Source organism: Pyrus communis, chromosome 3, assembly GCF_041283825.1.
Source record: "Pyrus communis isolate YQ-2024b chromosome 3, ASM4128382v1, whole genome shotgun sequence".
In the NCBI taxonomy this organism is placed as follows: Eukaryota; Viridiplantae; Streptophyta; class Magnoliopsida; order Rosales; family Rosaceae; genus Pyrus; species Pyrus communis.
In genome coordinates, this window is record NC_142567.1 from 29,891,087 (window position 1) to 29,918,463 (window position 27,377).

At 38.3% G+C, this 27,377-nt stretch overlaps 3 protein-coding genes, 1 non-coding gene and 2 pseudogenes across 5 annotated transcripts; 3 read left to right on the forward strand and 3 right to left on the reverse strand.

Moving 5' to 3' along the window:
- The first annotated feature begins 1,868 nt into the window (after nucleotides 1–1,868).
- Nucleotides 1,869–6,945, forward strand: LOC137715491 (serine/threonine-protein phosphatase PP2A catalytic subunit). Its single transcript, XM_068454838.2, has 11 exons — nucleotides 1,869–2,199; nucleotides 3,331–3,387; nucleotides 3,519–3,602; nucleotides 3,772–3,843; nucleotides 4,299–4,370; nucleotides 4,462–4,502; nucleotides 5,176–5,242; nucleotides 5,635–5,826; nucleotides 5,941–6,030; nucleotides 6,122–6,229; nucleotides 6,423–6,945. Exons 1-11 carry the CDS (start codon nucleotides 2,113–2,115, stop codon nucleotides 6,486–6,488), a joined length of 936 nt encoding a protein of 311 aa, XP_068310939.1. The 5' UTR covers nucleotides 1,869–2,112; the 3' UTR covers nucleotides 6,489–6,945.
- A 446-nt stretch (nucleotides 6,946–7,391) lies between these two features.
- On the reverse strand, nucleotides 7,392–10,192 carry LOC137716429 (phytoene synthase 2, chloroplastic). The gene is made up of 6 exons (XM_068455886.2): nucleotides 9,622–10,192; nucleotides 9,432–9,482; nucleotides 8,958–9,130; nucleotides 8,625–8,860; nucleotides 8,261–8,453; nucleotides 7,392–7,742 (listed from the first exon to the last, which is right to left on the reverse strand). The coding sequence occupies exons 1-6, from the start codon at nucleotides 9,950–9,952 to the stop codon at nucleotides 7,578–7,580; spliced, it is 1,149 nt and encodes a 382-aa protein (XP_068311987.2). The 5' UTR covers nucleotides 9,953–10,192; the 3' UTR covers nucleotides 7,392–7,577.
- Nucleotides 10,193–12,339: 2,147 nt separating this feature from the next.
- Nucleotides 12,340–14,613, reverse strand: LOC137716277 (Lipase/lipooxygenase, PLAT/LH2 family protein). The gene is made up of 3 exons (XM_068455704.2): nucleotides 14,364–14,613; nucleotides 13,422–13,793; nucleotides 12,340–13,168 (listed from the first exon to the last, which is right to left on the reverse strand). Exons 1-3 carry the CDS (start codon nucleotides 14,527–14,529, stop codon nucleotides 12,468–12,470), a joined length of 1,239 nt encoding a protein of 412 aa, XP_068311805.2. The 5' UTR covers nucleotides 14,530–14,613; the 3' UTR covers nucleotides 12,340–12,467.
- Nucleotides 14,614–14,822: 209 nt separating this feature from the next.
- Nucleotides 14,823–14,894, forward strand: TRNAG-UCC (transfer RNA glycine (anticodon UCC)). The gene has a single exon. It is a non-coding gene; the product is annotated as a tRNA-Gly (tRNA).
- A 564-nt stretch (nucleotides 14,895–15,458) lies between these two features.
- Nucleotides 15,459–22,304, reverse strand: LOC137716452 (phytoene synthase 2, chloroplastic-like; annotated as a pseudogene).
- Nucleotides 22,305–24,539: 2,235 nt separating this feature from the next.
- On the forward strand, nucleotides 24,540–26,226 carry LOC137714185 (putative polyamine transporter At3g13620 pseudogene; annotated as a pseudogene). Its single transcript, XR_015961153.1, has one exon. The product of XR_015961153.1 is annotated as a putative polyamine transporter At3g13620 pseudogene (transcript).
- Nucleotides 26,227–27,377: the final 1,151 nt, after the last annotated feature.

The window sequence follows — 27,377 nt, forward strand, 5'->3', positions numbered from 1 at the left end:
ACCAACAAATTTCTCAGGCCAATATGTCAGTAAGCAAAACTCAGGGATTGGATGTCAGCCTTCCCTTCTAGTCCCCCTTAATACCAAGCGAAAACTTGGGATTAGATAACCTGCTTTAGCGAACCCTGGAAGGCCTCGTAGTCGAGGCGAGTCCCACTTATTTTAGTCCAAGGATATACCAAACACAGTATTATATTCCTACTCAAGCCAGTCCCTCCTAAGGAGGTGAAACAAACGCACCTTAAGGGTTTAGAGTTAAGCCATTGAGCCTCACATAGACGAATGATGAGAATCTCAGGGATCCTTCAATTACATCCGTTCATCGTAATCGTGTGGCTAGTTTTCGTTATGTATTATTTATATTCAATTTTAAATAAAAAGATTAACAATAATTTATGACTGCACGATGTACGATGAATGGACGTGAATGGAGAATCTCCGAAATTCTCACAAAGCCGCATCCTCATTCCACATAGAGGCTCAAGTTTTGGTTCTCGTATATGGTTTCTCTAGTCTATGTCACGAGTCTTGAGCTTAACTATGAGCCCAAGTTTTATGTATCAGCTCAACATCTTGAGCCACGATCGAAGTCTTAAATTTGGCTTAAAGTAAATGTCAAAAAACGAATCCATATCCAAAGTATGTGCATATAACTCTAGATATATCTAAAACCTTTTTCCTTATTAGATAAAATAAATTCGATCAAATAGAAAGAAAGTTCAACATCAACCCTTAAGCAATAAGAGAGCCCCCCTTCCTCCATCTAGCTACACTTCCGTATTATATCATGCTTAAAGCATGCATAACCAGTTGATGATCTTATTACAATTTATAGGTTTGAAACAAAACAAATGCATGAAACATGAAAGTTGAGTCGTTAAACGCTAGATGTTATCAATAATGGCACAATGATAATCAACATTGTAATATTCTTTCTCGATCGATCACTGATTCACCAGCAATTTATCCACAATACGTTAACCATAGTAATTTTAAATTGAACTTGCCATCTCCACAAATCAAATTGAATGCATTTAAAGAAATTTGAATACAAGTGTTAGAGACAACAATCTCACTCTCCTAAAGGCAAAGCAAGGGCTATGAACTTGTCCTTTAACCCAAAAAAAACCTCCACTAGTCCAATTTGTGGAAGGCAAGTGGTGAGCCAACACCAGTTCGTCCAAAAGCCGAAAAAGATAAGTTCGACTTTGTGCTGGTGGGCAAGCTAACGTTAGCATGGCGCCACACTGATGCCAACCATTTTTTAATTTTTTTTTTGCAAAGTGCATGTAAAACGTGCAAAAACTTGCAGGAGTGGGCCCCACTGCAGTAGGCCTACAATAGAGCCCAACAGTTTCTCGACATGGCTTACTGCTAAACCTATCTTATTACATTTTCTAGGACTGAAACAAAATGAATGCATGAAAAATTGAAATTGAGTTGCTAAATGCTTGATATCATCAATAATGACACGATTAATGATAATCAACACTATAATATTCTTTTTCGATCGATCTCTAATTCATCCGCACGTTATTCACAATACATTAACCTTAATAATTTAAATTTAAACTTATCATCTACGTGAATCAACTTGAACACATTTCTACAAATTTGAATACGGGTGTGCGAGAGACCCCTTTGTTGAAAAACATCGCACACTAATGGCGATTCATTATTTCCGTCCACAATCTCAAATACCCACAAATATCTTTGTCTTTCACGCGCTTTGGAAACCCAGTGTTATCGACCGCCCAATCACAAAACTCTAACTCCCGGCACAAAGCCCATGAACTGGTCCAGTCATCCCCACGCGCCTACCCACTCCGCACTACCGGTTTATCGTTTCAAACTCCCGAGACCAATATAAAAACTAAAAATAAATAAAAAAAAAATCCAAAAAAAATAAAAAGAAAAATTCAAAAGAACTGAAAGGCCTTTGGTTTCTCCACCACCGCTCTCTCTCCCTACTCTCTCTCTCTGAGTGGCTCGAAGAAAACGAAGAAGACGAAGAGGGAAATCGACGATTGCCTACAGATCTAGGGTTAGGGTTTCGGAGGGGCATCTTGATCTGCGAAAGACGGTGCGTTTTGGGGGAAGAGGAAGAAGAGGATGGATTCGGTCCCTTCGAACTCACATGGGAACCTGGATGAACAGATTGCTCAGCTCATGCAGTGCAAGCCCTTGTCCGAACAAGAGGTACCCAAAGCATCTAACTTTTCTGATTTTTAATTATTTTAATATTAATTTTAGTCCATTTCTTTTTATTTTTTAATTAATTTTTGCGTGAATGTGTTTTTGGTGAGAATTTGTGTTGAGTTTTAGGAAATGAGACGGATCGAGCTCTGAAATGTTAGAGCTTGATGGGGCAGATCGAAAAATGTGGTGCATTTCTTTGTTTGTGACCATGGGCGTGGTCTGTGAATTGAATTTATCTGAATTAGGGTTGTTATGGGACCGATCTAGGGTTGTGATTTCATATAATTTGGGGATCCATGAATGAATGTTTTGATTTCACTTAGGTGGGTCGATCTTTTTATTGGATTTACCACTGGGTTAAAAATTCTAAAGAAATACATGAACTTGGTGGTTTGTAATGATTTGTTCTGCTGTTAGGATTGGGTATTGGCAGTGTGGGTCAGATCCCCTTTTCTGTGGCACTGAGGGCTTCTGCGTGTATATTTGTGAACAAGAAAAGCAAAATTTGGGTTTCTAAGTCTTAAGGCCACAAAATCTGAATCTTTCAATAGATTTTTAAACCTATGTGGAGTTGTGATTAGCAGAGACTTTGTGGAGCGTAGTATTTGAGTATGGTTTTGGCTAAATGTGGTCATTGCAATACATCGTCAAGGAGATACCTTGAATTCTTCCTTATTTGGGCAGTTCTGAAATCAGTAATGTTAAACATCCTTAGTTTACGTTCTATTCTATGAGGAAACTCTATACACCTTCTGATTTGCCAAATAATGTGCACGCTGTGGTATATGGTTTATAGTGCATGTAAGCATACCAATATTCTTGGGGAGGGATGAAGGGTTGTGTGGGTATGCAAGGCTGATAACATACTTTACAAGAGTGGTAGCTTCAAAACTGAGTTGCTTTAGTGCTTCTTGAATTTCAGAACATTGGCTATGTTCTGTGGTACACCAGCCTATACACTACTACGCGTTATAAGACCAAAAAAATTGCTCATTGAAAACTCTAATGAGCAAGAAAATGGAAATCTGTTATTGAAAGTGTGTGCATGTTCAATTTAATGTTTGTTGGTTTCTGGGGAGTTTATTTAAGATGTAAAATAATTGTCATCTTAATTATTTTTGTTTAATATAGGTAAGGGTGCTCTGCGAGAAGGCCAAGGAAATATTAATGGAAGAAAGCAATGTCCAGGTGGGCCTTTTTAGTTGCAAGTTTCTGTTTCATGTTTTTCTTTTTATTGTTTCATACAGGTTTCGGACCTATAATGATTTGGACATGTCTTGAGATAAATGAATAACCATTTTGGGTCTTATGTTTTGCAGCCTGTAAAAAGCCCTGTAACTATCTGTGGGGATATTCATGGACAATTCCATGATCTAGCGGAGCTCTTCCGCATTGGAGGAAAGGTATTTGTTCTGATTTGGGCTATTTAATTCTTCTTACATTTGCTTAATAGGTTGCTACTTATTGGTGATGTTTTCTCTTTCCTAATTTGTAGTTTTCTGGTTTGTTCTGTTGGATGTTTCACTTTCCAAAACTAACATTTATTTCCCGTTGTTGCAATTTTGTTTGCAGTGCCCAGATACAAACTATTTGTTTATGGGAGATTATGTGGACCGTGGCTATTATTCAGTTGAAACAGTGACAGTAAGTATGATTATTTTTATTTCTACTTATCTTTCAATTAGTTAAGCTATAATTTTAGGGTTCTCCTTTTGGCACTAAGATAAAAGATATTTTGGAAACTCTGAGCAATGTTTTGGTTTGATTATTTAGGGTTTTGGTCAATACAATAAGTTACAATTCCTAACGAAAGACCTTAAAGTTTTACTATTGAGAGTTGGATACATGTTGAACATGAGCTATAATGAAATAGTATGGTTGGGATATGTTAGCGCTTCCAAGGTTATACTAGCAGGGGAGACTGAAATAGGGTAGTAGTACACATAAAGATCATGAGATTGGCCCCTAAGCTATATTGCACTTGAGAACTTAGTGTTCTTATCATGGGAATTTCTGGGAAAAAGGGGATGCGTCATCTTCCCTTTTGGCATCCATTTATGTATATCATTATGCTCCTAACTTTATCTTTTTTTATTCAGCTCCTAGTGGCCTTGAAGGTGCGTTATCATCAGCGTATTACTATCCTAAGAGGAAACCATGAAAGCCGTCAGGTGTTTTTACCATCCGCGTTCTTGTTCATATAAGTTTGGTAGTACTTGCATGCGTGGTCTTTGATTGTGGCTTTTTGTTTCCCCATTGCAGATTACTCAAGTTTATGGTTTTTATGACGAGTGCCTACGGAAGTGAGTTTCTTGGCATCTTTTGTTTTATGGGTCAATTTTGATACAATTAAGATTTATGTGTGGCATGTGACTTCTGGAAGAACTCCATTTTTCATTTGCCTATGTTCAGGCCTAAAAACTATATACATGTAAAGGTTTGCTTTTTATGTTTAGTTGTCTTCTAAGTTTAGGCGTAAAATTTTTAAAATGATCAGTGAGCTATTGTGCGCATGTATCTGTACATGCATGAATGTAGGGTATTGTGTGCTTTTATCTGTACATGCATGAATGTAGGTATGCATATTTATGAACGCATGTTGATATAGTATATTTGTATTTGCACTTTCTATGCTACATCATAATGCCCCCATATCACATTCACATTCATTTGATGTATTTTCAGTTTGATTTCATGATCATACTTCTTTTACTGGATAAAAGAGTAAAATATGAACCAGGAATTAAATTGATGAACACTATAGTGTGAATCAATCCTTGGGGTGTACCAAATCAATATTATGTCAGAAGTATATTACCTTAAAGAATTCAACCTACTGTTGGCCTCTATTAATCTCTTATGCCTACGAAGTTGACTGTTGATCAGTCATCTAGTTTTTGTCTTCCTGCTTGTCCTTGATTGGATGTATCCTATTTGTCAAGCATGTATAGTGACCCGTTTTATTTCTCTTTGCAGGTATGGTAATGCCAATGTTTGGAAGATCTTTACAGATTTATTTGACTATTTTCCACTGACAGCATTGGTTAGTATAGTTATATGTGACTTAATTATGATGCATAAATGGTCTGTGTAGGTTAGCGAGCCAGTGCCTGCACTTGGATTAAGTTAGCGGTCAACATGACCATGAACATTCTTGTTATTGTATCATTTGAAAATATGCACCCTAGAAATTTCTGGGTGCAACGTTCTAGTTCATTGCTACCGGTTTAATTGCATGAGTGCCTCTAGTTCCTTTTCTACTTGCTGTCCTCAATCGTGTTGTTCTGCAGCATGACTGTAAACTGCAATTACTTTACCACCACCTGTCACATTGATCGACCCTTGCATCTTTTGTTATACGCTCATTGTTGATAGTTGTAGGTGTAATAGTTCTTTTTCCAAGTATTGACATATTTTCTTTTATTTGTTAAAAAGGTTGAAAGTGAAATATTCTGTCTGCATGGAGGGCTGTCTCCATCCATTGAAACCCTTGATAACATACGTAATTTTGACCGTGTACAAGAGGTTCCTCATGAGGGTCCCATGTGTGATCTTTTATGGTCTGACCCTGATGATCGCTGTGGTTGGGGTATCTCTCCCAGGGGTGCTGGATATACGTTTGGTCAGGTACGTTACCCATCCATTTCGTTTCTTGTTGGGGTTGATGGTTTGAATCAGCTGGCCAGTCTTCTAGAGTTGTGACCTTGTAGGCTGATTTGCTTCCTTTTGTTGTTTTAATAGGACATATCCGAGCAGTTTAATCACACAAATAACTTAAAGTTGATTGCTAGAGCACATCAGCTGGTCATGGAAGGATACAACTGGGGTCATGTGAGTATTTATCCTAATTCTGTGGCTGTTTTTGCATATGGTTTATTTTGCGAAGGAAAGTTTCTGTAATTGATTTGTTTACCTTATGCAGGAACAAAAAGTGGTCACTATATTTAGCGCACCCAACTATTGTTATCGCTGTGGAAATATGGCATCCATCCTGGAAGTAGATGACTGCAAAGGTCACACATTCATTCAGGTTGGTTCTGCTCTCTGCCAAACACAACCACCCACAACCCCCCTCTTCTCAGCACGTGAAAACAAATGTGACCAAATTGATATGTTGTAGTTACTGAATGGTTATTCGTAAGGGTTGACGTGATCTATTAATTGGCTTGCCTGCAAAATTTGCATGGGAGAAAGGCTTGAAACTTTGTTATCTTGTATTTCAGTTTGAGCCAGCTCCAAGGAGGGGAGAACCAGATGTGACCCGAAGAACACCTGATTACTTCCTATAATGAGTGTCAAATCAGTTGCTGAATTACCTGCTGCTGCTGCCTGCAAGGTCTACGTATTGAGGGTTATTCTTAAATTTAAGATTATGAATTACACAACAGTGGTGGTGTTCGGTTTGAGAAAGAAATCGTGTAGGATTGGCAGGTTAGGCTTCATTTGATGGTGCACGAGTCTCTGCAAAAAGGAAGCAGTGGAGGTGGCGACACTGTTGCAGCATATGTACCGTTTCCAGCAAACAATGTGGCATCTTCTGTTCTGATTTTTCATATTTTTTTTTTCTTCTTTTATTTAATTTTTCTGTAGAAGGATGGTATTTTTGGGGGGTTGGTGATCTGTAGAGGGATGATGAGCTTGCTTCCTATGATGGGTGCTTTTTTATTTTTTAAAATTTTCCCCTTAGTATTGAATTCTAAATGTTCCAATAGGTTTATTTTATCTCAATTTTTTTTCATAGTCCAATTGATTGTCTTGTAGTTTTCCACTACACGAATCTATGTTGTTTTGCTCTTGATTTTGGCCGTTTGTATTGAATAAATCAAAGGATGGACGTTTGAAGATTCCGATTAGCGAAATTGGACGTTTGAAGATTCCAATTATGTTTCGCTAGTCGGAAACCAAACTTCCCAAAACTCGGGAAAAAAATAGAATGGCTTCGGCCAAGAAAGAAAAAATTGCCCTTGGATGGGAGAGTTTCTTTAGATGAGCTATTCTTTTTTCTTTCGACAAGAGAATGTCTCTATTTATTGATAGAGATGATATTCTATATTAAAGTCATTCAAGGTACGGGTGAGAGATACGAACTTGGATGTAGAGGTGGGAGTGCATTGCTCTAACAGATCAACTATTATATTCTTTTGAGATGAGGTACAAAGGGAAGGAAAGTTCAAACGATCATTATTTGCACCTTTGTTATGAATGCGAATTTTCATTTGATTCCTTGTTCTTCAATTGATACAGGCAGTAAACGTTCTTAACCGTTTGAGCTATAAGTGCCTTGAAATCTATAACGAGCAAAAATGTAATGATTTATACATAGCTTGATTACTCGCAAAACATGTCCAAGTAATTTGATGTGCAACTTCATGTTTTTATTATTGGGACATCAAATTATGTGTTGATAGAGATCTTGTGTATGCCAAAGGCAGCATGAGAAGTTTCTTGGCTCTCTTTACATACGCTCTCTTTGTCAAGTTATCGTAATCGTTTTCTTCGATCGCGTCCAGTATGTTTCGATATATCAGTAACGATGACCATACCTGCAAAAGTACAGCAGATCATTAGACAAAGAAAAGGGGAGATAACCTCTAATCTATCCTGCATGACAAGAACGTGTATTGTTGATGAATGAACAGGTAAGACAGCAACAAAGGGACAACAACTTCGACAACAGATTCGTTTTGTTGTTTGTCTTTGTATATTCTATTAGTTTATATACCCTAAGAAGTAGAATGTACTGTTTTCTAACCGTTTGGAATTTGCTTCTGTATGAAGCGCTCTTGTTAGAAGTTCATGCTAGAAACACGTTAAATTCATATTAAATTTCAAGTGCTTCTCGAAGAAGAACGTGCCCAGAAAGCCCTTCTCTGAACCAGGACTATCAAGTCTTTCTTACAAAATATGGTTAGAAGTGCTTTTAATCATCAGAAAACGCTTTTAGCCCTTTTAGATTACTCTCAAAGAGGCAATATGGATGGATTTCTTTTTAGTCCATGACATCAATGATGCTAGTAATGGAACAAAATCACTTAATGAAATTTTGCAAAGAGGTATATACCGGCCAACGGCTAGCCTTATCAAGCTGAGAAGCTCCTTCTTCTGCTAGGTTGAAATAAAACCTTGCTCTTGTAATCTGTTCTTTCATGAATGCTCTCCATGGATCAGTCACTTTTCTTGAAAAAACATCGTTATCGCACAACCCAAACTGCGCAAGCTCGTCTTGGGGAAGATAAACTCTCCCTCTCATTGCACTGGAAAAAAATATATATATATAGAAAAAAAAAAAAATCAGATCCCAGTCAAAGTGAACTCGAACTTGTGTGTAAGAGAGGATGACACATTGCCTTAATCAACTGACTTAATTCACGTTAGGTAGTGAGGAACATAGAATTGAGAAATTGGTACACATCAAAGAAACTTACTCCTCTCCAACATCTCTAAGGATGTTTGTGAGTTGGTTTCCTATGCCCAAATATAATGCAGAATCATATGTACTTTGAGCAGAAATCCGAGAATCTGGTGCAATTCCCATTACAGGAACACTCATTAGGCCGACCGTCCCTGCCACATAGTAGCAGTAAAGATAGAGCTCTTGAAAATTTTGGTATCGGCATTTTTGCGTGTCCATTCGCATACCGTCAATCATGTCTCGAAAAGGCTTTTGGTCACAAGAAGAGGAGTTCATAAGAAGAAAAATTTCACAAGAATCAAATGACCATACGTTTAATGAACTAAATGAGATATTTTATAAGCACCTTGATGTCCAAGGGAAAATTGAAAACGGTATGAGTCAGCGCAGCATCAAGCATGTCATAAGGTCGTCCTTCGAAAATATCTTCCAGTCTCTGTTCCCATCGATCAAGAACTTCCGAGCTCATGTAACCGGAATTTGGACCATCCACCAGTTCATCTGTCCTCCTGCACCAAACTGCATTTCATTTTTCTAAGAATCAATTTTATAATCATTCAAATTTTATTTTTGGCAACGAATGATTTCTTGTGTGGCAACTTTATGAACATGATTTTTCTTCCAATTATATTAAGTTGTACGTCACCACCTTTTATTTATTTATTTATTATTTTTAACAAAGTGATACTCTAAAGTAATCTAATTAGCAAGACAAGAACTTGAGCTCGACTGCAAAGGGACCGGTATATTGCCTTAATCAACTAGCCTAAACCACATCTACCACGTGATACTACATGATCATAGAGAGTTGAATTCTCACCATAGATTGCCCATATCGCCTTTTGACGCTCTTCTGTCATAAGTAAAGTGCCTGCATCAAAAGAGCACACCATAATTAAATCTCATATTCATGAAAAAATGATCATTATTTTTGAATTCAGTCGCCTGGCAAGCAAAAGATCCAATAAAAATATTTGATGGAGAAAGAAACAAGGGTGATGAAGTTGTACCTAGATAGAATGTCTTGGCATATTCTGCACAAAGGTTCTTGCACCTCTCATATGCTTCTTCAAGAAAGCTAGGGTTGAACTGCGGCCTGCGGCGGCCGCCTTCCCCGTCCACACTACGAGTCTGAGACTGCCTTTGAACGATTTCTTGCACGTGTAAATCAGCAAGAGGAATGCCTTGAATTGAAAGCTCCCGAAAAACAGGCCTGCTTCTTTGCTTGGGAGCTGTAATCACTTGAGCTTTTGCTGCTGTGACCATAGATTTTTGACGCGGAATTCTTCCATTGCTCTCTCCGATGTAAGTCTTTCCTGCGAAGGAAATTGAAGAACACATTTGGAAGTTTCACTTCTTTTCGAAAGGGTCTAGGGAGTAAGATAGAAATGTGAAATGGAAGACCTCCTCTGCATTTAAATACCCCTCGCTCTCTTTCATGATGTGATAATTGAAGATACAACGTTAAATATAATGCAGAAAAAAGGCCCACGATTGAAACAAGCCAAATCTTGGATTAAACGTTGATGACATTTCCACCTCGCTTTCTTCCCAAACGCTTCTTGTTTGTAGTAAATTGAATTTCTGTTGGTTTTTACTATAGGGACACTAAGCATGCAGTAAAATAAGTTTTAGTGCTACTTTATCGTCGGTTTAGTGTCCCTCTAGTGAAATAGAATATTTGTAAAAATAGAATTAAAAGAGCACTAAATGAACAAGAAAATGATTCTAAATTATTTTATATAGCAAGTGGTGAATTGCCCTGGTGGATAAGATCTTCCTCTTCAATTAACCCAATCCGTCTTGGATCCAAAACATATTATATAAGCAAATTATTGTTTGTTATTTTAATGAAAAGTTTGTAATTGGTTTTGTTTGAGCATATTTCTTCAGATTATATGGCGTCAACTGACAAATATACACACTTGAGCACAAAACCCTTGTTGGGTAGGAGAATGTGACGTGATTTACAAAGAGGCTGTTGTGTTGTTTTGTGCTGTATTTAGCTTATCTACCCAAACATTGTTGCACAAACTGTCTTCTTCTGCAAATCTCATCGACAGAATCTTTCTGAAATCATCAGAATTTGATGCTCCTTTGAGCTTGAGCTTCTTGAATCCTTTTTTAGTATTTTGTCATGGAGTGACGTTTCAGATTTAAGATTTTGGGGCTCCAAGTGGAAATTAACTTTGGAGGAAAAAGATGCTTATAGTGATTAAATAAAGCATGATTGAAAAAAATAATAAGGAAACAGATTAAACTGTTGTCATCTGTAATGAATTTGGAAGCTAAGGATGGCGAGGGAAGTACTTAATTATGAATGAAGCACTATGGATCCAATATTAGTATTGAATATTTTTGTTTATTGTTGTTTGTTTAGGAATTTCAGCCACATTGCAGACGGCTATGAAGTCGACGAATGAAGGTAAAAGATGAATCAATCATGAAATAAATTTACTTTTCAGTTTCCATAAAATGATAAGATGTCAACATTTTATAACTAAACTATTTAATTCCTTTGATTTGGTAATTTGGAAGTTGACGTACATTTCTTACTGCAACATACATATAATTTTAGTGAGTTAACTAATACATCCCTAGGCACCAAATGTGACCTATGGTCTTGATTGATGTCTGTGGTTGGATTTGATTGGATAAAACATTGGATTCAATATATGTTGAATAAATAAATGGATTAAACTTTGAAATTTTGTCCAAATTGAAGGTAGAAGATGAATTAGTCACGAAGTAAGCTTATCGCTCTCAATCTCACCATATTTTATAACGATTGGAAGGAAGAATTTCTTTAAAAACTAATCCAAATCCAACTTTAGACACCAAACGAGATGTATGTGTACAAAGATGTAAAGGAAGAAGTTTCAATGATAACTAATTCAAATCTAACTTTATACATCAAACAATGCCTACATGTACAGATACACAATATTTTATATTTTACCTTGCTTTCAGTTCTCCCCACTATGGAGACAGATTAATAAATTTATAAATCTTTTGCTAACTACAGGGCGTCTTGGGGGGTGGGTGGGTTGGGGGGTGGTGGTGGGTGCACATTTGTTGACAATATCCAGCCAGAATGAATAAATTGTTTTGGAACTTGAAAATATCATGTGTAAAATGATACGTTGGAACTTAAAGTTTTGTCCAATCCTCAAATTAGTACTGCATCCGCACATGAAGATGCCATGGGTTGATCAAGAGATTTCTGGATTAAGTAGGTTAAAGCATATATAACAGCACTATTGTATGCTGATTAAGTAACATATAAAATAAACTATGATTAAGTAATAATATTCAACCTTTGACTCGTGAAACACATCTTCAAGGCATGTTCATCTACCATCTTAATCCTCTTTGAAAAAATTGAAGACAAAATACTATACATGACATGCCTTCACTTTTTTTTTTTTTTCCCTTCATGATACAAGTGATATCGAGGAAGAAGGGTTCGCATATGAGATCTCAGGTGAAGAGTGAGTAAATGTTCTTAACTACTTAAGCTACAAATCATTTGCCGATTTGTGATTTTCCCAATTGTGCAAGGGTTTTTGTTGTTTTAATGACAACATCGAGGTAATGAAGGCTAAGGCAAGCAGAAACAACCCCCAAAGCCGAAAGGACAATAAGAAACGGGTAATTCGGCATGTCCGACTTCGAGCAAACTTTGTCCTACGAAAACGGGGTACAGAAACAGAGATCAACAAGGAAAATATGCAACAGATTGTATCTATTAACTTATAGTGATGTGTAATTTGTACGAAACTATGAAAGTATCAGCTGCAATTTCTTTTTTTCCTAATATATACAATACAACTATGTTGTCTACACTGAAGATATATCACTCGTTTATCTTTAGACTTATTGGCAAGGGCTTAACTGCTGCCAGGACCACAGAAACTTTACATGCAAGAAATCCAATCATCCCGGCTATGAGTTGTTTCGGAGTGAATACGATTGGGACATCCCCGCCATACTTCACTGTGACTAGAGTAAAACCAATAGCCAATGCAAAGACAAATATTGGAACCTTAGATCCTCCGAAGGTTTGGTTGGTCTGTCCCGTGTTCATGGAAGTCAATTCTGCAGCAGGCAATCCATCAACCGACCTTTGCAGTAGCAAGAGATAGAAGAAGCCGCCCATCCCACCTCTTAAAAATGCAAAGCTTATGTTTTCCCCAGCTGAGAAGGATGCAACTGATGTACCAACAAAGATCAGCATGGCATCATAAAGTAGCAAAGATAGTTTCAAATCCTCGTATTCTCTCATGGTTTCCTTGTTTGATATCCCACTCACAGATAGAGTTGATTCAGGGAGGCTTTTGGTGAAGATGGTGACGGGGTCAACCCCGGATAGCTCGGTCACAAGGCAAGGTCTAAGTTGCAGCATGGAACTGTCACTTCCCTCACCCAGCAAGATATCCTCAACAGCAAAGTTGTAACTGAAACCAGTATACTGAAGTTTTTCTTCGTCTTTTTCTTCCATCGAACTTTGTTTCCCACAGATAACGGTCAAGCTCACACTTCCTAACCGCCATTGACCTGACCTTGGAGAGTTTACAGAAAAATTGTTAGCATGATTTAGTAAAACATGCGTAAGTCAGTTTTTAAAGCTCACCTTTTGATCCTACAGAAATTCAACTAGTACGCATAGCAGAGACAAGAGTACATATAGTTAATCTGCAAAGAGTAAGCCTCAATATAACATAGGTAAGCCAAATGTAATTTTTCGGTATGCATATTCATTATTTCATACTAAGCCTACGGATGCTAAACTAATTCTAGTAAGTCTAACCTGATTCAAGACTGATCCAAACAGCTCCAACTTTTCCAAGCTTAGGTCCCTCAAATGTGAACTCATCAACAGAACCTCTTTGAAAGTGAAGCACGCCATCCTCCAACTCTGTAGCATGATTTGTTATGATACTCGATGGTATCCTCTGTAATATGGAGTCACCATTTTCGTCTATCACGCAAAGGAGGATCCCAGCATTCAAGTCAGAGAGACTTGAGCCATAAACATTACTAGTACCTAACTTAACCTTGTATAAAGACTGAGATCCGTCATCCCTTAAAGACGAGAAAAGCTTTTCCACTGAGTTATCTGTGCAGATTTTCACTTCTGTAGCTGGCAAGAGACGCGAAGGCCTTGCATAGCCCTTGGAATCTGAACAAAAAAAGGGAAATATTTTAGCATACAGTTACAATATCAATCCCTGCATACATGGAACGTCTAATGTCCCGCGCTTCAGTTCCCCCTCCCCCAATGTTGTTTGTTTAACGGTACATATTTGACAAAAGTATAGAAATTCAAAGATTTCACAGGCAGGTCATCCAAAAATTTAAGCTTTTGATATTAGTGTTGGGTTCGTTACAACCTAAATGAAACCATCTCCAAGTCAAATTCGCATCCTCTGATTAATCTCAATTCTCTCTCTCTCTTCTCTCTCTCTCTCTCTCTCTCTCTCTCTCTCTCTCTCACACACACACACACACACACACACACAAGTAAATGGCCTCCAAACAACAGAAGAAAATCCAAAACCAAGTGAACGAAATCTAATAAGAATTCAAACCCTTTGTCTTTAACTTCTAAACAAGCAAATAAAGCATTAAAGCCAATCCCAAAATTTAAAAATTTTCCTGAGTTTTCTCAGAAACCAAACAAAGAATTTATCTTTCTTCAAATGAAGGAAATCCCATTAAGTGGAAAAGAATTTGGCGGGCGTCTGTTTACCTTGAAAACCAGAGAGTTTGGAATGGATTCGAAAACGCCGAGTTGGGGTGTGAAGGTGAAACCTTTGGCTGCTGCTCTGAAATTGATTTTCTGGGTTTCTTTGTCTTCTTAATAGAAGGCTCTGATTGGTTGCGGAGATTGAATGCCTCAGAGGAATCGACTCCATGGCTGCAGTTTCAGAGCCAGACGCAAGCAGCTTGAGACAGAATGAATGAGAGTTCGTATAGATTCCGCATCTTAAAAATAGAAAAAATTAAAAGGGTTTTAACCAAAAACTTTCGACACTCTTTACTTTTAATGAAAATGAAAATTTTTATTTTTTTTGATACTATTATTTGCATTATTATTTTTTAATTTTTATTAAAACTAAAGTTTTTTAAAATTTTCGTTAGGTTTGTTAATATTAAAAGTAACGAAAAAAAGGAAATTACGGAGTATTTGAGATTGTTGAACATCTGGGCGTTTGTAGTCCAACGGTTAGGATAATTGCCTTCCAAGCAATAGACCCGGGTTCGACTCCCGGCAAACGCATTTGCGTTTCTTTTTGTCGATTTTATGTTTTCAATTATGAAAGGTGCACAAAAAGGAAAGTTGTGAATGAATAAAAAGTGGGATGCGTACATTTATGGTTGCATTCAAAGAAGTTTAGTTTTCACCTTAACACAAAATTAAAATGAATAATAAGGTGAAACGCGAGTGTATGTCCTAATTATTTATTTCACACGAAACAAGTTATGAAAGGCAAGTTATGTATCAATAAAGAGAGGGATGCGTGGAACATTCATGGTTGCATTTGAAGAAGTTTAGTTTTCCCCTTCACACAAAGTTAAAATGAATAACCAAGGTGAAACTCGAATACATGTCCTAATTACATGTTATACATGAAACGTATTTTTTCTTCTCTGAATATCATACGCAATATACATCATGGTAATTTGACATATATAATTCTAGCTTGTTTATCAAAAGAGCTTTTAAATAATATCACACTAATTCCTTGATGAGCAATTTTATATGTAAAATTTAAGATGTAAAAACCACTTTTATATATAACTTTACATTTCACCAAGATGTAAATTTGAGTACTGCTCCATTTTATAGAGATCTTTTGTAAGCCAAAGGCAACATGAGAAGTTTCTTAGCTCTTCTTACGTATGCTCTCTTTGTCAAGTTATCATAGCCGTTATCTTCAATAGCATCCAAGATGCCACGATACATGAATATCGCTGACCATATCTGCAGAATTACTGCACTCATCAGAAGAAGACAACCTTTCCCACATGCAGCGCGATAATTTTTATTTTATATTTACTTTGAAAGAAATATTAGTTCAAGAAACAATCCAAGGCTGCAAGTACGTTCATTGTTGTAAATTTGTAGTGTTATGTGTAGAAAAAGGTATGTAGGCTAAAAAATATATTTGTTATTGATATGTGAATGTGGAAAAATGGAAGAGAATGCTTATGGAAGAGAATGCTTATGGAAGAGAATGCTTAATTTTTTCATTATATTTCTCTACAAGATTACAAGGATATATATACATGATACAAATGTATAGGTAGGACAAGATAACCGTCCTAGTGTGTAGGTAGGACAAGGTAGGACGACTGTAGAGGACAAGGTAGCCGTCCTAGTGTGTAGGTAGGACAAGGTAGGACGGCTGTAGGACGGATTATTCTTCCAATAATAATATTATATACAATTACATAAGGACTCCAACCATATTCCTTATTTGTCTAACACTCCCTCTCAAGTTGGAGAGTGGATGTCAAGAACTCCCAACTTGCGTAACATACCCGAAAACTTTTCTTTCCCAAGAGGTCTGGTAAACAAGTCTGCCAACTGTTGTGCCGTACCCACATGCTTGGTCTCTATTGTGCCATCTACAATCTTATCTCGTATAAAGTGATAATCCATCTCAATGTGACGAGTTCGTTCATGAAAAACAGGATTGGCAGCTATATGTAACGCTGTTTGATTATCACAAAATAAAATGGAAGGACCATCCAAAGGAATGTTCAAATCCTTCAACAAAAAACGAAGCCAAACTATCTCGCAACAAGCACCTGCCATGGCCCTATATTCTGCCTCTGCTGAAGAGAGCGAAACGGTTTTCTGTCGTTTCGTCCGCCAAGAAATCAAAGAACCGCCCAAGAATACACAATACCCAGTAGTCGAACGGCGAGTGATAGGGCAACCTGCCCAATCAGAATCACAAAACGCAGTTAACTTGGTCTGGTTGTCAGAACGAAATAATAAACCTTGACCTGGAGTAGCCTTCAAATAACGAACAATACGAAGCGCAGCATCCATATGAGATATCCTTGGCTCGTGCATAAAACGGCTTAGAACATGCACAGAATAGGTGATATCCGGCCAAGTGATAGTGAGATATATTAACTGACCTACTAATCGTCGATACTTTTCAGGATCCTTGAGAAGTTCTCCTTTATCAGATAATTTTGTGTCATCCATAGGAAAAGCAATGGATCGTGCTCCCAAAAAACCATAGTCCTTGAGAATCTCTAATGCATACTTGCGTTGAGAAATATAAATCCTTTGTTTGGAACGAGAAACCTCAATACCCAAAAAATATTTTAAATCACCAAGGTCTTTTATCCGAAAATGATCACGGAGAAAAGACTTCAGAGAATTAATGGCACTAGCATCATTGCCTGTAATCACAATATCATCCACATAAATGAGCAAACCTGTGAAAGAAATACCAGACTTTTTAGTGAACAATGAATAGTCAGTTTTGGATTGTTGAAAACCGGCAAAAATGATGGCACTAGTGAATTTGGCAAACCATTGGCGAGAAGCCTGCTTAAGACCATAAATTGACTTGTGAAGGCGACACACAAGATTCTCCCCCTGTCGCCGAAGACCAGGAGGAGGAGACATATAGATTTCTTCATGTAAGTCACCATGTAAGAAAGCATTATTAACATCAAGCTGATGAAGAGACCAAGACTGACTAGCAGCAAGAGCAAGAAGACAACGCACCGTAATCATCTTAGCAGTAGGAGAAAAAGTGTCATGATAATCAATACCTTCAGCCTGAGTGAAACCTTTAGCAACCAAACGAGCTTTGTAGCGGTCAATAGAGCCGTCGGAATTGTGCTTGAGTTTGTACACCCACTTACAACCAATGGGAATTTTGCCAGGGGGCAAGGAAGTTAAAGTCCAAGTACCATTAGCATGTAAAGCTTGAAGCTCCTCAGTCATAGCACGTTGCCAATTGGGGTCAGTGGCAGCCTCGGCAAAGGAGGAAGGCTCCACAGTCCGACTGACAGAGTTAATGTAAGAAAAATGCCTGGGAGAGTAACGGTGATAAGAGAGAAAATTACAAAGTGGATATCGCGTACCTTGTGTAGAACCGGGTTGCGAAGTCGAAGATGGGTGGGATGGCAGAATCACCTGCGAGCAAACGTAGTCTTTTAAATAGGATGGAGGTTTATGGGCACGGGAAGAGGTGCGGGGAAGGGGAGGATTGGTAGGTAGTGGGGGGGGGGGTTAGGGATGTCCGTGGGTAAAAGGGTGAAAGGTAAGGAAGTAGCGCGGGGGGGGGGGGGGGGAAGGAGGGGATGCCGAGAGGGCAGGGGCATGGGGAGGAATGGGTAATGGGGTAGCAAGGGAATCTATGGGAGGCGTGGAAGGGGAGAAAGGTGGAGGAGGGTGAGGCGTCGGGGCAGGAAGGGGTGGGTTATATGTAAAGTCCAGAAGGGGTGGGATGGGTAGGGTAGGCGAAGAGGATGGGATAGGAGGGTGAGAAACGGCATAAGGGAAAGTAGTTTCGTGAAAGATGACGTCTCGACTAGTGAAAATGCGGTGATTGTCGAGATCGTAAAGGGTATAGGCCTTTTGTCCATGATGATAACCGAGAAAAATGCAACGATGAGCCCGAGGGGAAAATTTGGTGGTGGGAGTGACAGAGGTGGCATATGCCAGACAACCAAAGACGCGGAAGTGGTCATAAGATGGGGTTTTCGAAAAGAGAACCTCAAATGGGGATTTATGATGGAGAAGACGGATAGGGAGACGATTGATGAGATAAGTAGCGGTAAGAACACATTCCCCCCAAAACTTGATAGGAAGATGGGATTGAAAACGAAGGGCGCGAGCGGTTTCAAGAAGATGACGATGTTTTCTTTCAACAACGCCATTTTGTTGGGGGTATAAACACAAGAAGTTTGTAAAAGCACCCCATGATCAGAGAAAAAACTATGAAGAGATAAAAATTCACCACCATTGTCAGTACGAATGTATTGGATGGTAGTGCGGAATTGGGTAGTGACATAAGCAAAAAAATCCTTAATTAATTGTTGAGTGTCGGATTTATGTTTCATGAGGAAGACCCACGTAAAGCGAGAAAAATCATCCACAATGCTTAAGAAATAATGAGCACCAGAAAGAGAAGATTGACGATTTGGGCCCCAAATATCACAATGAATTAAAGCAAAAGGGAAAGTTGATGAAATTGAACTCAAAAGAAAAGGTTGACGAGTTTGTTTTGCCAACGGACAAACATCACAAATATGACTAGAATCAAAAGTACAATTAAGAGAGCTAAATGCTAAAGCTTGCAAACGAGTGGAGGAGGGGTGACCTAGACGCCTATGCCAGAGGGAGGAGGGGATGGTAATGATGTTGCAGAGAGGTTGACGGGTGGGGAGAGAAGAGGTAAGGGCCACAAGGTAATACAGATCGCCACGTCGCTTACCCACACCAATCATCGCCTTCGAAACCAAGTCCTGCAAAACACACCAAGAAGGAAAGAAGGTTATAGAACACGATAATCCATCTGTAAGTTTACCAACCGATAAAAGGTCCACTCGGAAATTAGGGACACATAAAACATCCTTCAAAGTAACTGAGGAATTTAAAGGAAGAGTGCCGGTAAAAGTAATGGGAGCGGAAGCACCACTAGGCAAAGAAACAGGCGGCAAATGTGAAGGAGAACGATTAACCAAACATGAAGCGGAAGAAGTAATATGATCCGTAGCACCACTGTCAAGAATCCATTGACCATGACGAGAGGTGACAGGTAACAAACCTTGGGCAAAATCAGTAGTGAGCACGGCATTGGCCTGAGAAGGGGTGGTGGTGTCACGTAGAGCAGCTAGAACACGGAAGTGCTGCTCGGCAGAGAGGTCAGGCATGGCAAGCTGCAAGTCATGCAAAGTGGGCTGGGTCCCGTGCACTTGGTGGGTCGCTGGAGTAGAAGAAGAGGCGGGAGCCTGGGTGCCTTGCACGTGATGGGCCTGGGTGAAATTATGGGGCCGGGAAGCAGAAAACCGTGGCTGCCGGGGAAGACTGGAAGGTGCATGGCTGCGGGAAGAACTGGAAGCAGTGGCACGACGCGGTGGTCGCCACGGTTGGCCATGGAGGGGATGGCCAACGGGATAGAAATGAAGTTTATGGCAGGTGTCTCAGGTATGATAATCAAAATTGCAGTAGGTGCAGTGGATGGGAGGACGAGCAGAGGAGGGACGGGACGGGCCACGAACAGCCATGGGAACGGCAGAGAAAGCTGCCGAAAAAAAAAAAAAATTAGGGCTAGGGTTATAAACCTACTCTGTATACCATGTAGAAAAAGGTATGTAGGCTAAAAAATATATTTGTTATTGATACGTGAATGTGGAAAAATGGAAGAGAATGCAAATGGAAGAGAATGCTTATGGAAGAGAATGCTTATGGAAGATAATGCTTAATTTTTTCATTATATTTCTCTACAAGATTACAAGGATATATATACATGATACAAATGTGTAGGTAGGACAAGATAGCCGTCCTAGTGTGTAGGTAGGACAAGGTAGGACGGCTGTAGGACAGCTTGACGGCTGTAGGATGGCTAGTGTGTAGGTAGGACAAGGTAGGACGGCTGTAGGACAGCTTATTCTTCCAATAATAATATTATATACAATTACACAAGAACTTCAACCATATTCCTTATTTGTCTAACATTATGTAAAGAGGTATATGTATATATCGGCCAACGGCTAGCCTTATCAAGCTGAGAAGTTCCCTACTCTGCGCATTTGAAATATATCCTAGCTCTTGCAATCTGTTCTTTCATGAACTTTCTCCACTGATCAGTTACCTTTCTCTTTAAAATATCGGTATCAGATAACCCAAAATGTGTAAGCTCGTCTTGGGGAAGATAAACTCTGCCAAGCGTAGCACTAGAAAAAATAACAGAAAAAGGGACAATGATGAGTTAGATAAATAGAGTGAGTGAAGAAATTAAAACTGACATTTGTTTTAGAATGTCAGCATCCAACCCAAAAACGATTGACAATAATAAAGAGAGGCTCAATATGATATAATCCGCTAAGGCAAAGCTTCATATTTCGACGCTGGACAACTCTCAACATGATGTATACACATATTAAGGAAGCTTACTCCTCCCCAACGTCTCTAAGGATGTTGGTCAGTTGATTTGCAGTGCCAAAATGAATTGCGCCTTCATATACACCTTGAGCAAAAATCAGAGAATCTGGTGCAATTTCCAGAACATGAACACTCATTAAGCCAAAAGTCCCGGCCACGCAGTGGCTGTAAATATAGAGCCCTTGAAAATTCTGATAGTGAAATTTTCTTGTGTCCATTCGCATTCCCTCGATGACATCTCTAAATGGCCATGATCAAACAAGGATATTCTATATGAGATAGAATCATGGAAATAATTTTTATGAAACTAATGGAATATATGCATTGCATGTTTGAAAAAGAATATCCAAGCATGATTAGTTGCATTAATAAATAATTAAACACCTTGATATCCAAGGAGAAACTTAAAACGATATGAGTCAGTGCAACATCGATTATGTTGTGCGCGCGTCCTTCAAAAATGTCTTGCAGTCTCACTTCTCACATATCAAGAACATCCGAGCTCATGTGGACAGAATTGGGGCCATCCACAAGTTCATCTGTCCTCCTACCCCAAGCTGCATGCATTTCAATTTGACAAGAATAAAAAACAAAATTTATCACATAACGAGTCCTACTGGTTACAAGATCTTAAACTCATAGTTGCTTATTTTGCATAAACCCAAAGATATGTCTTTGTTGAGAAGGATCATGCGAGATTAATTCCTCAATAACGGTCTAGAGAGCACCCACAAAACCACATCCAAAGGAGTGAGAACATTCCGGGAGTCCCCCGCCCATAAAAACTTCCCCTTTCATCTTGATTTGAAAACTTTATATGTACACCACCACTTATTATAGAAATTCTTTGAGAAGGACGATCACATTTTTTTTTTTTTTCAAAAAAATTGTGCATCGACAATGGATCAAAATACGTTGAAAACTCTGTTATTGAAATTTTATCGAAACTGAACATAGAGAGTTAAATTTTTACCATAGATAGCTCATATTATGTCTAGGACAAAACTTCTTGTTACTATATGAACATAGAGTTAAATTTTTACCATAGATAGCCCATAATGCCTTTCGGCGCTCCTCTGTCATCAATAACGTGCCTGAATCAAGACCATGCACCAGTACTCATGCAAATGTGACAAATAGATTGGCAAGGAAAGATCATGTAATGCTATATATAATTAACAAGATTCGATGGGAAATAAAAGAATGAAGTTGGACAGTGAACCTAGATGGTATGTTTTGCCATATTCTTCACAAATCTTCCTGCATCTTTCATATGATTCTTCAACAAAGCTAAGATCCAACCCTGGTTTTCTGCGGCCGTCTTCTTTGGCCATTTTACATGTCAGGGACTGCCTTTGAATGATCTTGTACTTGTAAATCAGCAACAGAGGGAATGACTTGTATTGATAATTCCGGAAAAACAGGTATGCTTATAATTTGCTTGGGAGCTCTCCTTTTTGTTGCTATGACCATATATTTTCGGGGCAGGAATTTTCCATTGCTGTCTCTCATGTATGCCTTTGCTGCAAGAGAAAATGTTGAGCACATTGTACAAGTACACTTCTTCTCAAACTGTGTAGTGAACATATAGACTGACACAGGAAAGGCCTCTTAAATATATGAACACAACATCTTCTATACATTTGATGTTTAATTATGGTCAATGGCATCTAATACATTTAAAAACTTAAATCCTATAAATTAATCTTATATGGTGTGAGGGATTGCATATTTTACATATCTTACGTACTAACTACTCAATTATTGTTGCAAATTAAGGGTGTCGTCAAATTTGATGCATGTAAAATAGCACCATTGTCAGTTGATTGAGTAAAATATCAAATAACTTTCTAGAATAATTCATAATAAAAAACAACAACGAAAATCTTGACAGATGAAACAAAATCTTCCGTTATGTGAATGTGATCTGTCTTTGTTTTATTATCACATTAAAGACGTGCTTATTTTAAATTTTGGTGATCCCAGTGAATTAAATAAACATGTTTATACCACATATGATAAAGGTTAAATTACACTAAAAGCAAGTCGGGTTGAAAGGAAAGTCTGCTAGTTGACCCTTCTGAACATATATCCCGTTTTCTGCGTTCTGTTGAAGGAAAGGCGCACGACCGGCAAGACCATGCAGCCATGCTGATCATGACGGTCCATTCCATACCAGGAAGAAGTCCAAGCATGATATATGTCCCTCAGCGTGTGACTTGTATTGAAACCAATATATACTGAAGATTTTCTCCAGTTGTCGTTCAAAGAACTTTGATACGACAAATAAACGGTCAAGCTCATACTTCCTCACCTCCACTGACCTGAATTTAGAGAGTTTAAAGAACATTGTAGGCACTTAGCAGTTAGCATAAACCTTAAACCCTGTATTACATGAATTTGTCGCATTATTTGCACAATAACTAAAGCTACAAGAAATTATCACTTTTTTTTAAGTTGTGACAACAAATATGGTATCTGAAAGTCTAGAAATTTGTATGAAACAACGTATTGATACAACATTTGGCACTACTTATGATGTAGTCTTAAATAATAGCAGGTTAGATCAGTTGACCATAATAGTATCTCCGTCTCCTTGTGTTATCAAGAGGTACTTGTTGGTCAGTTCTAGTAGTTTTGGTTGTTAGTTTGTTAGGCACCAAATTGCGGCCGGGATTTTGGAATTAGCTTATAAGCAGTATTTGTGTTGAGCTCTCTCATTGTAATTAATCCCATCTTGTTAATAAGAGCAGTTTTACACCAGAATTAAGGTACAACTAACTCTATCATTTTGCACTCAAGTTTGAATTCAAATAATAATAGTTATTTGTGTCCCACCCACTCACTTATAAATCCTAGTTACATTAAGAAAGGTAACTTTAATCCAAGGAAAATCCACGTCTCCTAGCCTAATATATATGGTGCTTGCTGTTTTCAAACATTCAAGATGGATACTGACACCATGGACTAGAAGCCATTATAAAGAACAATAGGTAGAAAAATTTGCTAAATCCAACACAAAAATACAAAACCAATCACTCACTTCTATGGAAAATATATCTTTCTATCTAGAAAACAGAGAAAATATATCTCAATTTCTCAACTTGCATGAATTATTGACTTTGTATTTTGATTTTTAATGGAATACACGAATGACCTTGTATTAATCATAGACTCTTAAGTTATGCGACATGTCCATCCAAAATATCACCCACAGACAATATGAACAGAAACAGATGCATTCTTTGCTATATTGGTAAACTTGATATGGACCGTCCAGAACGAAGTCAGCTGTCTTCATTGGTTTTATGCAAAGGGCAGGTGTCTATAACCCTAATAAGATTTGCTACAATAATTCTAATGAAAAGTTGGCTGTACCGAACTTTTTAGTCCGACGACCAATTTATTTTCGTGATTTATTAATACACATATCATATAGGAGCGGACAATAGAATTAATATTTTTTACATTCAAGAGAAAAAAGGATTTAAAACCCGACATGCAGTAGGTGATAGAAAAACACTGTAATCACTAGAGAAATCTACCACGTACAATGGAGTTGATATGTGAAGAAGATAGAGTATATAGTTCAATAAATAAGAATATAAGATACATGTATTTTTTATGAGCAAAATGCAAATTACGGAATAACGGTCACCACTGAAAGTTACCGAGTCTCTCCGCAATATTGGATGGCGAGAGCATCCAGAATCTTATCTTATTAAGGATTCACTCATCAGAATCCAACTGCATTCCTATTTGAATGACCCAAAAAAAAAAAGATTTTCGTTAGGACTCCATCTTCTTATATATCCAAGCCAAGTCTTTAATTCATCAAACAATCAAACATGCCAAACCAAGAGTCCACTATGGAACCTTCTTCAAAAACTGCAATGGTTCCTCAAGACCTTCCCGTCACCACCGCCGCCACCACCACAACCGCTGCCACAAACCGAAAGAAGCTCACCCTGATCCCTCTCATCTTCCTCATCTACTTTGAAGTTGCCGGCGGCCCTTTTGGAGAAGAGCCTGCAGTGCAAGCCGCAGGACCCCTTTTCGCCCTTCTCGGCTTCCTCATCTTCCCATTTATCTGGAGTGTCCCGGAAGCTCTCATCACTGCAGAGCTCTCCACCGCCTTCCCTGGAAATGGCGGTTATGTCATCTGGGCCGACCGTGCTTTTGGTCCTTTCTGGGGCTCTTTGATGGGCACCTGGAAGTACCTAAGCGGCGTCATCAACATTGCAGCATTTCCAGTTCTTTGCATTGATTACATGGACAAGATAATCCCTGCTTTCGAATCCGGTTGGCCTAGGCATCTTGCAATCTCTATTTCTACTCTGATTCTATCTTTCGTAAACTATACTGGTTTAACTATTGTTGGATATGCTGCTGTTCTTCTCGCTGTCGCTTCCCTTTCGCCTTTTATTTTGATGTGTTTGATTGCCATTCCGAAGATTCATCCTCACCGTTGGTTGAGTCTCGGGCGGAAGGGTGTGGAGAAAGATTGGAACTTGTTCTTCAACACCCTCTTTTGGAATTTAAATTTTTGGGACAATGTGAGTACTTTAGCTGGGGAAGTAGATAACCCCCAAAAAACTTTTCCGGTGGCTCTTTTCGTGGCGGTGATCTTTACTTGCTTGGCGTACTTGTTCCCGCTTTTTGCTGTTATTGGTTCGGTTAATGTGGATCAAACTAGATGGGGTTCTGGATTTCATGCAGAGGCTGCTGAAATGATTGCTGGAAAATGGTTGAAGTATTGGATTGAAGTTGGTGCAGTGTTATCTGGAATTGGACTTTTTGAAGCACAACTAAGCAGTTACGGTTACCAACTTCTTGGCATGGCGAATTTAGGGTTCTTGCCTAAGTTTTTTGCTCTTCGGTCCAGTAGGTTTAACACCCCGTGGGTCGGAATTTTACTTTCCACAGTGATAATTCTTGCAGTTTCCTTCATGAACTTTACAGATATTATTGCATCTGCAAATTTCTTGTACAGTTTGGGAATGCTATTGGAATTTTCTGCTTTTCTTTGGTTGAGGAGGAAGTTGCCAGCATTGAAGAGGCCTTATCGAGTTCCGATGAGGCTGCCAGGTTTGGTGATCATGTGCTTGATTCCATCTGGGTTTTTGGTCTTTATCATGGCTATTGCTACCAGGACTGTGTACTTGATCAGCGGTTTGATGACCGTGGCGGCAATCGGATGGTACTTTTTAATGAAAATTTTCAAGTCTAAGAAGTTTTGTGCGTTCAGTACTATAGAAGTTGATGAAGGATGACAAGCAGAAATTGCTTATAGTTAGCGAACCATTTCTAATGGCATCGAATTGGGAAACCGGTTGTGCATGATTGAATCTCTTTGTTGATAAAGAAGTCCGAGATTCCATTGATCAAAGTAGAATTTGTTTATATTGAGTTCTATTCAAATTTAAAAAAAAATGTCGAATGACATGAAGTTGCATGGTTTCTGCTATAACTTGTTTCGATCTTATAATCCTTTCTCAAGTAAATTTTAAACAGGCAACACACTCTTCATGGAACTCTTCACTATTTTCCTCCTCAATTCTCCTCTAAACCATTCAATCTCTAAACCAATACGCCACCACTACCCCCGCCGTGTAAGACCACCACTTCATGACTGAAAAGTATCATGCTGACCGTTCCATGATCTGAACAAGTTCACAAAATTATTTGTTGCAGCGACAAACTGAAACTATGAGAGAGATGATACAAATGTAAAATGAAAAATGTGGTAAGTATAGCATGTCTGATCCTTTCTAATTATTTTTTCTAATGAATCAAAACCCAAGTGAACATATTTCAGTGCAAAAGCACTTACAAAGAGCCTATCCAACCATCCATCAAGCCCAGGAGCTAATTATGAATACTTATATGAAATAAAAATTCCAAGAGTGTCTCAAACTAATGATTCGAGGCTATGTGAGAACATTAGAACAATGACGACCTGTGATATTTTTGGGACATGACTAATGAACTTCTCGATTTCTAGTATCTCTTTAATACGAAGCCTCATAGATTTCAGCCCAATAATTTTAGTCAGTTAAAGCTCATTGAATGTTTGGGTCAAGCATCTTCAGAAAATAATTTCTCGAGAGGGAGTTATGGTCGTAAAATTTATGGACTTGAACACCAGTCGCATGAACCATATCATCCAAATTAAGCACCTAAATTGATTCCAAAGGAACCGCGCCAGCGAAATGAATATGCAAATAGTCTCTGCTTACAAATACTCATTTAATTTGTTTTCTTTAGCTGACACCTTCTTTGAAATCTTGGGTACTTTAGTTGAAGTATACAATTCATACAAAGCTATTCCTTCTCTCTGTTTGATTCCGTCTCCATTTCTGATCTTTGGGATGACTATTGATCCGAAAACACCATACCTATTAGTAGTGATGTGATGAACTTGGTTGGAATTGGATGGCATTGATCCTTTCTAGTTAATGTTTCTTACCAACAATTTGATCCACGGTCATCACACCATATTAACAACTAACGAAGAGAATGTTTGAGGAAGGCAGCGATGAATTGCTTGGTTAGTTTTTTAATATGGTCATCACACCTTATTCACAACTAACTCAAAGAGAGTTTTTTTTATTTTTTATT

Excerpts from the sequence above, each read along its gene's own strand:
- LOC137716277 (XM_068455704.2), bottom strand. The coding sequence starts at position 14,529 with ATGGAGTCGATTCCTCTGAGGCATTCAATCTCCGCAACCAATCAGAGC. Across the intron at positions 13,794-14,363 it reads CAAACTCTCTGGTTTTCAAG|ATTCCAAGGGCTATGCAAGG; the intron begins GTAAACAGACGC and ends TTTTTTGTTCAG. Across the intron at positions 13,169-13,421 it reads TTGGATCAGTCTTGAATCAG|GTCAATGGCGGTTAGGAAGT; the intron begins GTTAGACTTACT and ends CTCCAAGGTCAG.
- LOC137715491 (XM_068454838.2), top strand. The coding sequence starts at position 2,113 with ATGGATTCGGTCCCTTCGAACTCACATGGGAACCTGGATGAACAGATT. Across the intron at positions 3,603-3,771 it reads TCTTCCGCATTGGAGGAAAG|TGCCCAGATACAAACTATTT; the intron begins GTATTTGTTCTG and ends TTTTGTTTGCAG. Across the intron at positions 6,230-6,422 it reads AAGGTCACACATTCATTCAG|TTTGAGCCAGCTCCAAGGAG; the intron begins GTTGGTTCTGCT and ends CTTGTATTTCAG.
- LOC137716429 (XM_068455886.2), bottom strand. The coding sequence starts at position 9,952 with ATGTGTTCTTCAATTTCCTTCGCAGGAAAGACTTACATCGGAGAGAGC. Across the intron at positions 9,483-9,621 it reads TGCCAAGACATTCTATCTAG|GCACTTTACTTATGACAGAA; the intron begins GTACAACTTCAT and ends CTTTTGATGCAG. Across the intron at positions 7,743-8,260 it reads ATAAGGCTAGCCGTTGGCCG|GTATGGTCATCGTTACTGAT; the intron begins GTATATACCTCT and ends GTACTTTTGCAG.